At 35.9% G+C, this 14017-nt stretch overlaps 1 protein-coding gene across 2 annotated transcripts; it reads left to right on the forward strand.

Annotated features, from left to right (window-relative positions):
* The first annotated feature begins 5611 nt into the window (after positions 1-5611).
* Positions 5612-12545, forward strand: LOC141591613 (protein IQ-DOMAIN 5-like). Of its 2 annotated transcripts, none has more exons than XM_074411999.1 (7): positions 5612-5921; positions 8181-8306; positions 9030-9272; positions 9688-9915; positions 10337-10450; positions 11084-11553; positions 12177-12545. In XM_074411999.1, the coding sequence occupies exons 2-6, from the start codon at positions 8223-8225 to the stop codon at positions 11546-11548; spliced, it is 1134 nt and encodes a 377-aa protein (XP_074268100.1). In that variant the 5' UTR covers positions 5612-5921; positions 8181-8222; the 3' UTR covers positions 11549-11553; positions 12177-12545. The 2 variants fall into 2 exon arrangements, with proteins under 2 accessions (XP_074268100.1, XP_074268101.1); XM_074412000.1 differs by having other exon boundaries at positions 5735-5921; positions 8189-8306.
* The last annotated feature ends 1472 nt before the right edge of the window (positions 12546-14017 follow it).

The following is a 14017-nucleotide window of genomic DNA, read 5'->3' on the forward strand; positions in this document are numbered from 1 at the left end:
CAAAATTCCAGAACCAACAAAAATATTGTCTCGAAACATACTGAAACAACCTTGTCCAAAACTTAATTTAAAACCATCATTATCTAACTTAGAAACTGAAATTAAATTGCGTCCGAAGGAGGGAACATAAAGGGTATCCTCCAACTTCAACTTAAATCCAGTGCTTAATTCCAAGCTAAACCTTCCAATGGCTTCTACGGAGGCTTTATCTTTATTCCCCATGTATAAGGAGGCCTCATTTGGATTTATAGTTCTTGTCGTAAGGAATCCCTGCAAGGAATTCGAAACATGTACATTAGAGTCTGAATCTAGCCACCATGTATTAGAAGGAACTTCAACATAGTTTGATTCGAAACATACTAAAGCCAAAGGCTTACCCTTCTTTTCGAACCAATTCTTACGGCTTTATGCAGTCATTCTGAAAGTGCCTGGTTTCTTACGGAAAAACAACTTTCCCGCTTCTTAATATCCTTCTTTATGCCAGATCCAGACAGCTTATCAGAAGGGCCAGACTTCATGCCCTTTCTGTTTCCAAACTTACCCTTAGATTTCCCGCTTACATGATGCACATGATGTGCCTGGGATAAGCCAGTACTCTTACTTGAGGCATCAGCCTCATCTTTCTGTTTGATTCTTGCTGCTTCCTGAACCAGTTTATTGGTCAATTCATTAACACTCCAAATTTCCTTAACAGTGTTGTAATGAAGATGGAAAGCATCAAACTTATCAGGCAAAGAGTTGATGATAAACTGGGCGAGGAACGGATCCTCAACTTTCATGCCCAGCTTTTCCCAACTTAGTCGCCATATTCGTCATGTGTAACACATGCTTTCCGCATGGTGGTTACACTCTCATTATACTTAGCAAAGTGGTAAGTTCGGACATAAGCGTTCCGGCTACCGCTTTATCGGTAGTCCGAAAGCGTTCCTTAATGATTTCCATGTACTTACCGGTCAGTGTTACAGCTGACTGTCTCCGAAATGGAGGACTTAATGTTTGGTGCAAGTGGTAAGACGCAAGAAGTTTAGGCAAAGACTATCGATTTCTTCCACCGTTATACTCTTCAAGTACTTCTTTACTCGCATCGTGTCGTTGGTTCACCGAGTCGACCCGATAAGCACTTGATCGAGTTCAAGGATCCCTAAATAGAACTCGAGATGCTCTGTTCATTTTTTTAATAGAATGTAACGTTTTAGTGACAAAACTAGTTTTGAAACCCGTGCACTGCACGGGTGGTAACGAAAAGTATTAGTAAAAGTAAAAACGTACAATTTTTTTGGATTTTGTAAATAACTAAATTATAGAAAATTTTATTTTGTCTACCCGTACATTTTTGATAAGTTTTTTTTGCTTAATTTTATTCGAAATACTTTGTTTTTTTGTTCTCTCAATTTTTTATTATATGAGAGGTGAAATCGGAAAAGTGGATATAAAATCACTGTAGATTTAATAACCTTTTTGTTATGCAATATACATTTAATTTTACTCATTGGTGTACGTTGTTTGTCATATTATTATCCTTCTTGTTTGTTCTCTCCTTAATTCTCTACCTTCTCTCTCATTTCCTCTCTCACCCACCATTGCCTGTACGTCTGGAAACAGTGTACGCCATCACTGACCGACTACCTCCAGACCCACCAGCAGACCCTCCACCGCAGTGGTGACCGCACCCAACACCTCGGACCACGACTCTCACCCCAACCTCTATCTCAGCAGCCCCCCACAACTAACCACTACTATGCAATCTATATCGATCATTCGTCCTCCAACTATCATACCCCAAAAATCTTAACTCTTACATTTTTTTCATCTCCAAAATTCATTCAATTAAATACGATGGAATAGGACTATGATAATTAATTGTCGAGTGATCATATAATGATTTGATATGATGTAAGTTTTATAGTGCGAAATTACAATGAATAATATACATGGATGTTTGTAGCTCCTTTTTTCTCATTGAATATTTAGTATTTTCTGATTGATTGATTTGTTTCGGCGGACATTGTTGTCAGAATCGCGATTCGGTCCAACAATTCTACGATTTTACGATCCAAAAATGCTTGACCGGTCCTGGATCCTACGATTCTATCATAGTTTTAGAATCTTACGATCCTATTAATTTGAAAATTTCTAAAGATGGGATCATAATACGATCCTACCATTTTACGATCCTATAATAAAAAAAATTAATATATATTTTTATATAATGACACCATAAAACCCAAATTTCGTGTAAGTTGTTCATACAATGATACTAAAATCATTAATTACCAGTATTTTATGAATAAATATTAATAAATAACTGTTTTGATTTTCAATTATATGTTTTTACCAAATAAAAAATTATATTTAGTGAGTTTGTAGAATCTTGCGATTCTACGATCCGATTCTACCGATTCGATCTTACCCTCCCCATCGATCCAAAGTAGAATCTCGATCCTGACAACATTGTCGGCGGATCATGTTGGTTATTCGATTAAATTGTCTAGTTATTAGCTAAGTAAATGGATAAAGTGATCTATAGTCTTGGATACTTCTATTCGATAAATATTAAGTTAAAGTTAGAAGACGAATGAGTAAGCGATACTACGTAGTTATTAATAATTGAAAGTGGGTTCCTTAAGCATGTATTTTATGCATTCACCCCTCAACAGGTACTGAAAATGAAAACATATGAAGGGTTGCTGTGTTTCAATTGTTAACTTATGAAATTAAGTAAGAGAACTACATATGGAATGATGAACTTAGTACAAATTTTAAGAACGAAGAAGTAAATTATTTGTACTTATAAATTCCTAAAGAATTTGTTATAATAAACTACATTAGTCGTAGCATTGAAGTCACTTTTTTGTCACAAATTAGGTTTTGGCCCCTTTTTTTTGCTGGTTACCCTTGAAATAGCCAAATATAGTGGTTCATGGCCAAGTACAGGTTTAGGAAGTTATAACCCAACATGAAATAAAGAGCTGACTCTTGAAATAGGCATTGCAAAACAAAGGGTTAGAGAGAATTGTTTCCACTTGAGTTGACCTTCGATCATTTCTTGCTCGTTCTTCATGCCACATTTATGCTTTACAATGCCCACAGTCGTAGAAAATGCCACCAATGTACCAAAACCCTGCATGAGAAGAGAGAAAAACATATTCAATATCGTTATTTTGGGATCTTTAAAATGATAAATAAGTTTGATTGATTATTGATACTTGAAGTTAAAATTATTAAATGGTCAATAAAGATAATTCCAACATTTTATTGGGAAGCACATACCATGTTCTATACGTTTATGGAGAGAATTGACTATTGGCTACACGGCTACCACTCTACGTATAAAGGTGTAAAGCATTCTATCAAAAATACATTCTTGTAATATAGTAAAATATAAGATGAATAACGTTTAATCATTCGATTTTGAAAGTCTTCATCTGTAGCAGCAATGATGTATTATACCAGCGATTGTATTTACAGATGTACTTTATGAAGATAACAACTTCATTTTTAATACCCTAGTTTAATATCCAAAATCACCCCACGTACATACCCTCGTAAACAAATTTTTATGAGGATAAGAATGAATAAATGTTATTATTTGTCTATACCTGTTACAATAGTCATATGTAGAGGCTCTGTCTACTACAATTTGAAAAGTTTTCAGTATATAGTTGGAAGTGAGTCGGGACTCGGGACATCACCAACTCTTCTAGAGTTCCTGCAAGTTAAAAAAAGATGACCCATGTATAGTGATCAGATTGTGTTTATGAGATCCCGATCATTGATAGCGTCAAAAATTCAGCGTTTATAAAACAAAGGTATTCACGAATACACCATTTCCGGAACTGGCTATTCAATTCCATCGCACATATATGCATGAGAACATATCATGTACGCAATACGCTCAATGAAGTTCATCATTAAAATTGTATAGGTACAACAAATGCAACTTATAATAATAATAATAATAATAATAATAATAATAATAATAATAATAATAATAATAATATTATGCAACAATTGCTCATCTTACTGTGTCAGGAAGTCTCGGTGCATAGAAAGCTTACCGTTAGGCCTGTCATTTTACAGGTAAAGTAAAAATGGTGTTTCATCAAAGTAATATAATGTAACGGGTACGAATGGTATAAAATAGCATAATTATAAGAGATGCAAAATTAAAGATATATAACAATAATAGTCTCTCAATAATTTAGTAAGAGTCTTGTCTTACCCGAGTATCTGTGTTACCACTTACCTCCGTATCATCTTGGATAAGAGCGCATTGGGTTTCATCATATCATCTCGAGGTAAACGCTAGCGATAACGATTCGATAATGTATTAAAAATTTAAAATGATAGTACGTGATGAACTACTAATAACATCAATATTATAATAGTAGATAAATTTAAATATTTAAATCGAATTGTAAAACGCCTAAATAATCGAATTATAAAAGCATAAATAAGATGAAACGTTTTAAAATTACCAAAGGGAAGAAGATAGGGGCTGTCAGTAATTGTTCAATATCAACTGTCCTAAATCGATCTTCAAACTCGAAACACAAATCTTCAATTCTTCATCATATTTGATCAAATATATTTCACTCTACACCAAATAAATGGAAACTTTAAAAAGTTCAAATTCTAGCAGCATTATAAATTATTATAAATATAAATTAATAAATAAATTTGAAAGAGTGATAAAATCAAAACGAAATCATAAGGTGATGATTTGAAATCTGGTGGATATACGGAATATTGAGATATTGAGGTGGCTAATTCTGTTAAATATTGCCAAACATGGTAATTACCTTGGTATGAAAATTTTTTTACACGCAAGATTTTAAATATTTGGATGAATCTCGGTAAATTGGGTGCTCCTTTCAATTTTAAGTAGGATAATCCTAAAGTTTCCATGAGTGGAGGCTTAAATCTTGCGTTTAGTTATATTTTAATTTTTAAATATTTAAATTATAGATTACAGATTCCTTTAAATTGCATTAGCAACTAAACGTCTGGTCCTTCTTATGTTGTTATGACATGTGGCGAAATCTATCAGTGAATGACACGTGGCAAACGGTTTCAGCTTTAATATAATATATGATGTTATAACTAAAGTTATTAGTTTTTGCCCCGAAAATAATGGTAACATTTTATCATAAAATGGTAATATTTTATCATAAAATGATTACATTTAATCCGTCTTATTTGAGACGATAAATAACTCGTCTAAAATAAGAATTTGCGATACATGTTATTTATTTCCATCTAAATCCATCGACATATTTTCACTGAACATAAAATCTCAGTTCATAGACTATACATCTGAGGTAGTACTCTTATTGTTTATTTTTCTGAGTTTTATTTTAATGTTTTTGAGTTCTGCTTTAGTATAAAGTTTTTGAGCACTTTTACTAAAACATTACACCAAAAAAAATATAATATTACTCAAAAACTTTATTTATAAATGGTAATATGCTCAGAAAAAATGTGTATATGCTCAAAAACTACAAGGTCCGAAATACTACCTCAGATGCGTAATTCTTTTTCTCATAAAATCTATCGGTTTATTTTACTTAAAACCGTTTTAATCGAACTCGAGTCCCAAACACAAATTTGTGAAAATCTGGGTCCAAAAATTCGTAGAATCACGTGATTTCTCTCAGTTGACTTGGTTAAGTAGAAAGTGACCGATCATTCTTCATCCTCCATTAAAACGATGTCGCGTCACGTTGCACCGAGCACACGCTACTACACAGTACACACACACACACAGTCTCGTCACTCTCTTCTCTCCGCTGTTGTTCATTGTTACCGATGCCAAAGAAGAATTGAATTTCTAAATTATCTTCTTCGTTTATAATGATAGAAAAAATGTCCGAATTTGTTGGAGAAATTTAACGACGTGTGTTGACTAATTGCATTTTCTGGTTAGTGCTTTTTGTTAAACTTATCGCTTTCTCCGTCCCAATCATTTGTTTCCTTTTATTTATTGGTGAACGGTATTTTAATCAAAGGTAAATGAATAATTGAGACGGGGTGAGTAATTGTTTTGCATTTACTCGATTAATGTTTGTTTATTTACTTGAGTTGATCCATTTGATTTTTTTGTATGATCTTTTGATGGAGAGCTCTGTCATATTTAGGGTGTGTTTGGATAGTAAATGTGGAGGGAAAGGGAGGGGAGGGGGAAGGAGGGAAGGGAAAGGGAGAGAAGGGAAGGGGAGAGGGAATGAATTGTGGTTGTTTGGATACAATTTCCCTCCAAATCTTGCCCATTGTGAAGAGATTTTGATTAGCCTTGGAGGAGGGAAATTGGATTCCTCCAAATCTCTCCCCCTCCAATTCCCTCCACCCTCATTTACTATCTAAATAAGGGATTTTAAATCCCTTACTCTCCCTCCCTTTCTTTTCTCTCCAAATCAGTCATTCCAAACACACCCTTAGTGTGATATTTCAGAGATGTTATGTTTTGATTACTTTTTTGTTTGTATTTTTCCGTGTTAGCTTAGTGGTTAAGATGTAGGTACGACTAGGTCGTTGATTCGAATACCCCCATCCATTTGTGTTGCACTCGTGGCTCACTTGATAGTTGACACTAGGGTGTGTTTGGATTGAGTGATTTGGAGGGAAAAGAAAGGGAGGGAGAGTAGGAGATTTAAAATCCCTTGTTTGGATAGCAAATAAGGGTGGAGGGAAATGGAGGGGAAGAGATTTGGAGGGATCCATTTTCCCTCCTCTAAGGCAAATCAAAATCTCTCCACAATAGGCAAGATTTTTGGAAGGAAATTGTATCCAAACACCACTCCCCATTTGCCCTTCCCTCCCCTTACCTCCCTTTCTCTTCCCTCCTTCCCCCTCCCCTCCCTTTCCCTCCGTTTTCGCTATCAAACACACCCAAAGAAAAGGAAAGTAAGTTCATTAATCAGGGTTGTGTTCTTCAATGGTCACCTTTTTTCGTCTTTAGTCTTTGTGCCAAAAGCAAACATAAAGAGATGACCGGAACGAAGGTCGAAGGGAATACTTTATTTTTGTGTGTTTTCTTAAGTAAGATAGTTGATCATCGAGGATGTATTAGCCTAGTGGTTAAGATGAGGTACCCTAGACAATAGGTCGTAAGTTCACCCCTTGTATCGTAACAGTAACAGTTGGTTAGCGTAATTTGATTATAGATTGGACACTTAATTTTTTTTTTGTAGGGATGTCGAAATCTGTGTATGATTAGGTGACCATTTGAGGGCTTGAAGCACACAACACTGATTGGTTGTGTAAATGAAAATTATTCAGTGAAATCAGTGTCTTTTGTGACTCATACAAGGATGCAACACTTAGGGTGTGTTTGGATACCATTTTAGGAGGGAAAGGGAGAGGAGGGGGAGTGAGGGGAAGGAAAGGTAGGGGAGGGGAGGGGAGGGAAAATAAATTATGGTTGTTTGGATAACAAAAATGATGAGAGGGTGAATGGAAGGGGAGGAAGAGAGGGAGATGGTAGAGTGGATGGAGGATGTTGATGAAATGAGAGTAAAAAAAATGTTTTCCTTCCAAATCTTGCCAATGATGGAAAGATTTTAGTTTGGTCTAAAGGAGGGAAACTAAATCCTCTCATTCCCCTCCCATTTCCTTCATTCCATATATTGTAACCAAACAAAGGAAATTAAACACCTCCCTTTCCCTCTAATTCTCTCAATCCAAACACACCCTTATTGCTTGGAAAATGATGAGAATTAGTAGTTGAGTGGTTTCATTCAATGGTGATTAGTAATTTAGTTCACACGTTGAAATCTGTTGGAGAATATGGTAAATATCTGCCTATAGACTTGCTGTGAGTTGAGATTACAACATTCTCGGGTTAGCTATCATATCTTGGCTTTGAATTTTTGACTTGAGGTAGCTTTCAACGGCTCAGCGCAATCTTATACGGAGTATGTAAGTTTAAGTCATTTTAATTTTCATGTGTGCATTTCCTTGGCAAATGGCATCCAATGGAATATATAGTTTCTTATTTATCACCCCCCCCCCCCCCCCCCCTTTTTTTTTTTTCTCTTGTACTGGTTTGTTTCCGGGAAGGCATCAAGTTTACTGATAATCTGAATGTTTGGGAGTTCTTACTTAATGAAGTCAGTCATATGTTCTCATCATCCTCTTTTTTTTTTTTTTTTTTTTTTTTTTTTTTTTTTTTTTTTTTTTAGCTTTGCAGGTGAAGCGAGGCAAAATTATTATCAACCTGTGACATGGGTGTGTCCAAGAGATGGATAAAAGCTTTTGTTGGTTTACAGAAAAAGGATAAATCACCATCCTCGGAGAAAGATGAAAATGTCAGTCCTCTCTCTTACTTCCTTCTGTTGCTTCCCACTGCAGTGAAATATTTGCCTTACTTTGTTGTGCTTTAGGAGAGTTTTCAAGTAACACCTTCTTTTTCCATTGTTAGTTTTCAAGGAAACCTCTTTTGTATGACTTTCGCTTCAGATGCAGTTAATTTTGTTAAACATCAATGTGATGATGAGTAAAAGAAAAGTGTTTCCTTGCTGTGGCAAGTTGGCAACTGTGATTGACTGACTCATTGGTGATCAAGTTAATTTTTCTGATTTCTCAGCCTTCTTCAATTTCGTATTTTCGTCTTTGACTGTGTTTATAAATACGACATAGCTTATTTACTTAAAAACAGGAATTGCAGTGGGACTAATTATTAACTCCCGACTAGTTAGATATGTCTGGATGACTCTACTTTCATTCCGAGATCCCGTTTCCTAGAGAGTCTGCTGAAATTGTTAATCCTACCTGATTGAGCGATTTACTGTATTGAAAGTATCATCATATTCTTGGAAGAACAGTTGTACAATTCCCTATCATACTCCTGAAGGGATTGACAAAAATTGTACCTCAGTTTCTACTTCAAAAGGATTGTCTCTTGTAGTATGGTTGAGAGCAAACTATGATGGGATGTGTCTCCATTTTCTTTTACATGCATCTGCTTTTTTAGTCCGTGCAGTTTGATTTTCTCTGTTCCATCAGCTGAGCCCTGGTCACTGATTTTGCAGATAACAACAGCTGTCAGTGGGGCACATCAGCGCAAAAATCATTTTATATCAATAAATGACTCCTCTTTTAAAAAACATAGCAATATTAGCGAGTTCGCTGAAGATGCCGATGTTAGGCTGGTTTCTGATATAGCTGCCTCTCCATCTACGCCTGTTGAAGTACAATGTGATGCTGAAGACCATCAAAGAATGAGAGAAGAATGGGCCGCTACATATATTCAAACCATTTTCCGAGGGCTTCTGGTACATCACAAACGCTCTTAATACATCATTTAAGAAAACAGAAACGCTTTATAACCTTGTGTATGGGCCGCATACACAAGGTTATAATGCGTTTCTGTTTTCTTAAATGACGTATTAAGAGCAGGCGGTGACTTTATTAGCTCTGTAATTGATTTTTATGACAGTAACTTTTGACCTATCTATGGAAGAGATTGATTGTACTTTTCTAGTTTTTGACCTTCAGTTGCAAGAGGCTTGCACTTTCTGAGGCCAAACAACTGATAGTAAATTTTAGCCTCTATTGTATCTGTTTGATTTCTCAAGAGTGACTGCTGCCAAAAATCCAATTGACGTACAGTATGTTCTGGAATTCATTGTTCGATGCATAATCTCCAACGCATATTGAGGGCTCATTGTTCATTGTTTCTTCGAACAGGCGAGGCGAGCTTTAAGAGCACTGAAAGGTTTGGTAAGACTACAAGCACTTTTCAGAGGGCATTCTGTGAGGAAACAGGCTGCAATAACACTTCGATGCATTCAAGCTTTAGTGAGACTCCAAGCTCGGGTCCGAGCAAGAAGTGTGCGGTTGGCATGGGAAAGTCAAACAGAACAACAGAAAGCTCGGCAGCAACTTCTCCATGACGCACATGTTAGAGAAATAGAGGTGAGTGACTGAGTTCTTAAACTAGTGGTGGCCTTTACTCTGGTTTTTTTTTTCTTCCTCACTGCTAATATTTTCTAGAACCATCTCGACATTAGATCTCCTGAACTTATAAATTTGTTTTGGTTTACAGTTATTATTTCCATGCTCGACTAGCCATGATCTTGCACATGTAATTTAACGAGATGTAGCCTTTTGTGTTTTATATACTTCCTGCTAGATATCTAGCTGGCGTTGATTTCATTGAAAAATGAGACCTTTCCTGAAGTCATATGCGCTCTCCAGGGCAGGTTTCTTCAGAATATTTACGAAATCCCAAGTAAAAATAACTTAGTGTAGTCGACTAGTCGCATAGGAAATGTCTCTGATTTACGCGGTAGATTAGATTGTCAAAGTTTGCTCTTTATTGTTTTTCTTCTCCCAGGAAGGATGGTGTGATAGTGCTGGTTCTGTAGAACAAATAAAAACTAAACTGCTCAAGAGGCAGGAAGCTGCTGCTAAGCGTGAACGAGCTATGGCCTATGCGCTGGCTCATCAGGTATGTCTGTCTGAGTGTCGGACCGTCTGATTGGCTCTCAATTTTAACAAATTGCTGTATTCCGATTGCCTCTCTATTGCCTTTGGTGGATTGCACAAAAGATAACTTGTGTCATTAGTTAACAAAGAGCATCTTCTGTATTCTCACATTACAAGACATGGTGCTAATCTGAGACTCGTATAATTTTAATGGCTGAATTGCAGGTTCATTATCTCAACAAGTTAATGGTCCTTCGTAAATCATTACTTTAAATGCAGAAACTGGAAATTTTAGTAATATTAGTTGCTCCCATTGTGTTTTTTTAATAACCAAGCTGACATGGCTATTTCTCTACGTTGCCGTGATGATTATCACATTATGTTTTTGTAAGCACAATCATTTATGTAAGCATTGAGGTACTCAAAGTCATGAGTTGATGTTATGTTACTAGTACGACAATATTAACTCGGTGCCTTTAGGGCTCCTGCAAATGGCGAGATGGTTGGAATTAAATGCCAAAAATTCATGACGCCATTTTAGAAATGCAGCCACATTGAGACAGCTCTTTCCGTGTCTCTACGCATATTTTCGTAATTTTATCCTCTGTAGCTTCATAATAAATGGGATTTAGTCTGACATCCACATCTGTTTTAGTGGCAAGCAGGATCAAGACAGCTGACTGCTTCCTCTGACTTTGAGCTTGATAAAAACAGCTGGGGTTGGAAATGGTTAGACAGATGGATGGTTGTACGTCCCTGGGAAAATCGGTTTCTTGATATTAATCTGAAGGATGGATTAGAGTTTCTTGATATGGGAGTAGATGAAGAAATGGTTGAGACTAATCGACAACCAACGTTTACTAAGAAGTCTTTTCCCTCAAATTCATCTACAAAAAACTTGGTCTCATCTAGTTCCGATGGATCTACGCTTAACAAATCAGCCAGCACCGAAGATGCACCGAACAAAGCATCAACCAAGACAAAGTTCAAACAAATTTGCAACGAGTCCATTGAAGAAGTCAACTCAAAACCGCCCGTCGATGTAAGGTTCCACAGCAAGCCTAAAGAAAGAGCAACTATACAGAATACAAAATCTCGAAAAACGTCTACCTTTGCCTAGTAATGGTATGTTGGTCTTCTCTCTCTCTACCATCAGTAATATTCCTCTTTCCTTGGCAGCTTAGCATTTAGGATAACAGTGGGAACCCGCAGAGCGCTACCGTAAGTGCAATATGGGTAAAACCCCAGGCATAACTCCGTAAGTCCGTATATAATAGTCTGTAAACCATGTGATCCAAGTTAGCCACTCTTTTTCAGCACGGTGACTGGCTTGACTCGAGAAGGCATAATCTTTATTTGACTAATTTCTGACATTTTGGAGTTTGTTACGTTTGCATTGGGTCTTCAGTTTGGTTTGGTACTGAACATGTCATTTACACAGTGGTGGAGCTAGAGGGGGGCTAGCGGGGCCATCACCCCTGCTGGCGGTTGAGATTTTCGAGGTTTTTAGTTAATTTTTCGAATTTTTTTCGAGGGTACCTTATATTATTAATCATCCGCCTCCCCCAAAATTTTTCGCCCTCCTAAACTAAAATCCTGGCTCCGCCACTGCATTTACAAGTAACAACTATCATGTCTTTTTTCTCATGAATTTTCCCTTTCTTTGAATGACAGCCCTACATGGCTACATACTCGATTTGAACTGTCTGATGATACTTAACTCATTGCCATAAAAAAATTGTTGTCAGGATATCAACCAACCAAGACCGTAGCTAAACCCTGCTGGCACACGAAGGGCAGTTAAAGGCGCCACGAGATCTGATGGAATTCCTATAAATTCACCCGTCTTACGCAACTGATGAAAATCGCTCCTGTTAAAAGGTGTACATATGGAGTCAAAGTTAGACGATTCATGGTTTGGTCTATGCATGTAATGTGGGCAAACACAGCTCACTCCATTGTCAAATGGTATTTATTTGACCCGTTTTTAATAGTAAAATGGATGTGTTCCGTCTTAAATAAGTATTTTTGAGCTCAGAAACATTGTTCCCATTCTACTGTGGCCTTTCCTGATGTACGATCAGAAATTGGAATTTACCATTTACCCTGCCATCCAACTTTGACCAATTCATGCAAATTTTCTTCTGTAAAGTTATGCATTTCATTTAGGTCAAACAAAACAGCAATTCTCCCTTGTGACGGTCACAATTTGCGACGGACAAATGTGATCACTTTTTGATTAAATGTAACAACTCAATATTGTTCATAAAATGTCACCTATAAAAAAATAATCACATTTTCTCAAAAACTGGTCACATTTGGCCCGTCGCAAATGTGAACAGTGTTTGTGACGGAATAGTACCCGCCACAAGGGAGAATTTGCGCAAAATAAAAGACACCAATATGCAACCCAATGACTAATATTATACCCAAATTCTTGTTTGGGACGGATATATCCGTCCTGAATAATAAAACGGATCAAACAGATGAATAAGACAAAAAGCAGGATGCTTAGAAGATGACAAATTATTGTCTCATCTATCTATATGAGATATTGAGTAGTATTTAACTCGTTTTATACTTGAATGGCTATGGCCGTCCCAAGGAAATCAACTGCTAAACTATAATTCTTACCTCATCATAATCTGAATAGATTTTTTTTTTTTTTTTTTTGACAGCAATAATCTGAATAGATGGTGTTACGTTTGATAATTGAAATTTTCCTTGTGTTTGTATTCTGGAACTCACAATCAAGAACCAATCTCATAAGTCATGACAACTACTTAAAGTCTCTAGAAAACGTTTAATAAATTTGTATTAAGAGTCTTAGCGACGTGGAGCATGCCTTCTTTCTCCAATGCTTTTGTGAATTCAATTCACGTACGTATGGCATTACGACCTTCATATCAAGAGGTAGAATACTTGAACGAGAGACGGCTAAATAGGGACAATCGTCACTCTTGATATTGTAAAATCTTTTAACAATGTTTTATTATAAAAATCGTTTTACAAAAGACTTAATAATAAAATATGACATTTTTAGTTAACTTTTTCTTTGCTACCTTAATGCATTACACTAGTATATTATAACTTTGATAATTTCACTCATATTTTTACTTTTCTAATTTGAATCCTAGCTCGTTATAAAATTTTCACAAATAATCCTTATTTCTTAACATCGCTATGTTTATCCGTCACAAGGAAGATTATTGTTTCTTTTATCTATTTTTTTTTTAGTATGTTACATTTGTTCTTCAAAGTTTGTATTAAAATCTTGGTCGCTCAACTAAAACAAGATCTTAAACCAAGCATGGACCATTTTTTTCCATGTTACCTTTGATTTGGGTTGGAGGGAGTAACACTTACTTTTAACACAGATATTTTAAGAGATGACAATAATTTTAGGGTATTGCTCTTTCACATACGCCTTTTACTCTTTCACATACTTATTTTCATAAAGTTTCCATCCTCTACCCTTTTCCTAAATCTAAACAAATTAGGTTTTTTATATACCATTTTCCCTAAAATTAAAACCTAATTCTTCTAAAACTTGAACAATGGATTACAATTCTTCAAATTCTTCAATTAA

This window comes from Silene latifolia, chromosome 7 (assembly GCF_048544455.1).
Source record: "Silene latifolia isolate original U9 population chromosome 7, ASM4854445v1, whole genome shotgun sequence".
Lineage (NCBI taxonomy): Eukaryota > Viridiplantae > Streptophyta > Magnoliopsida > Caryophyllales > Caryophyllaceae > Silene > Silene latifolia.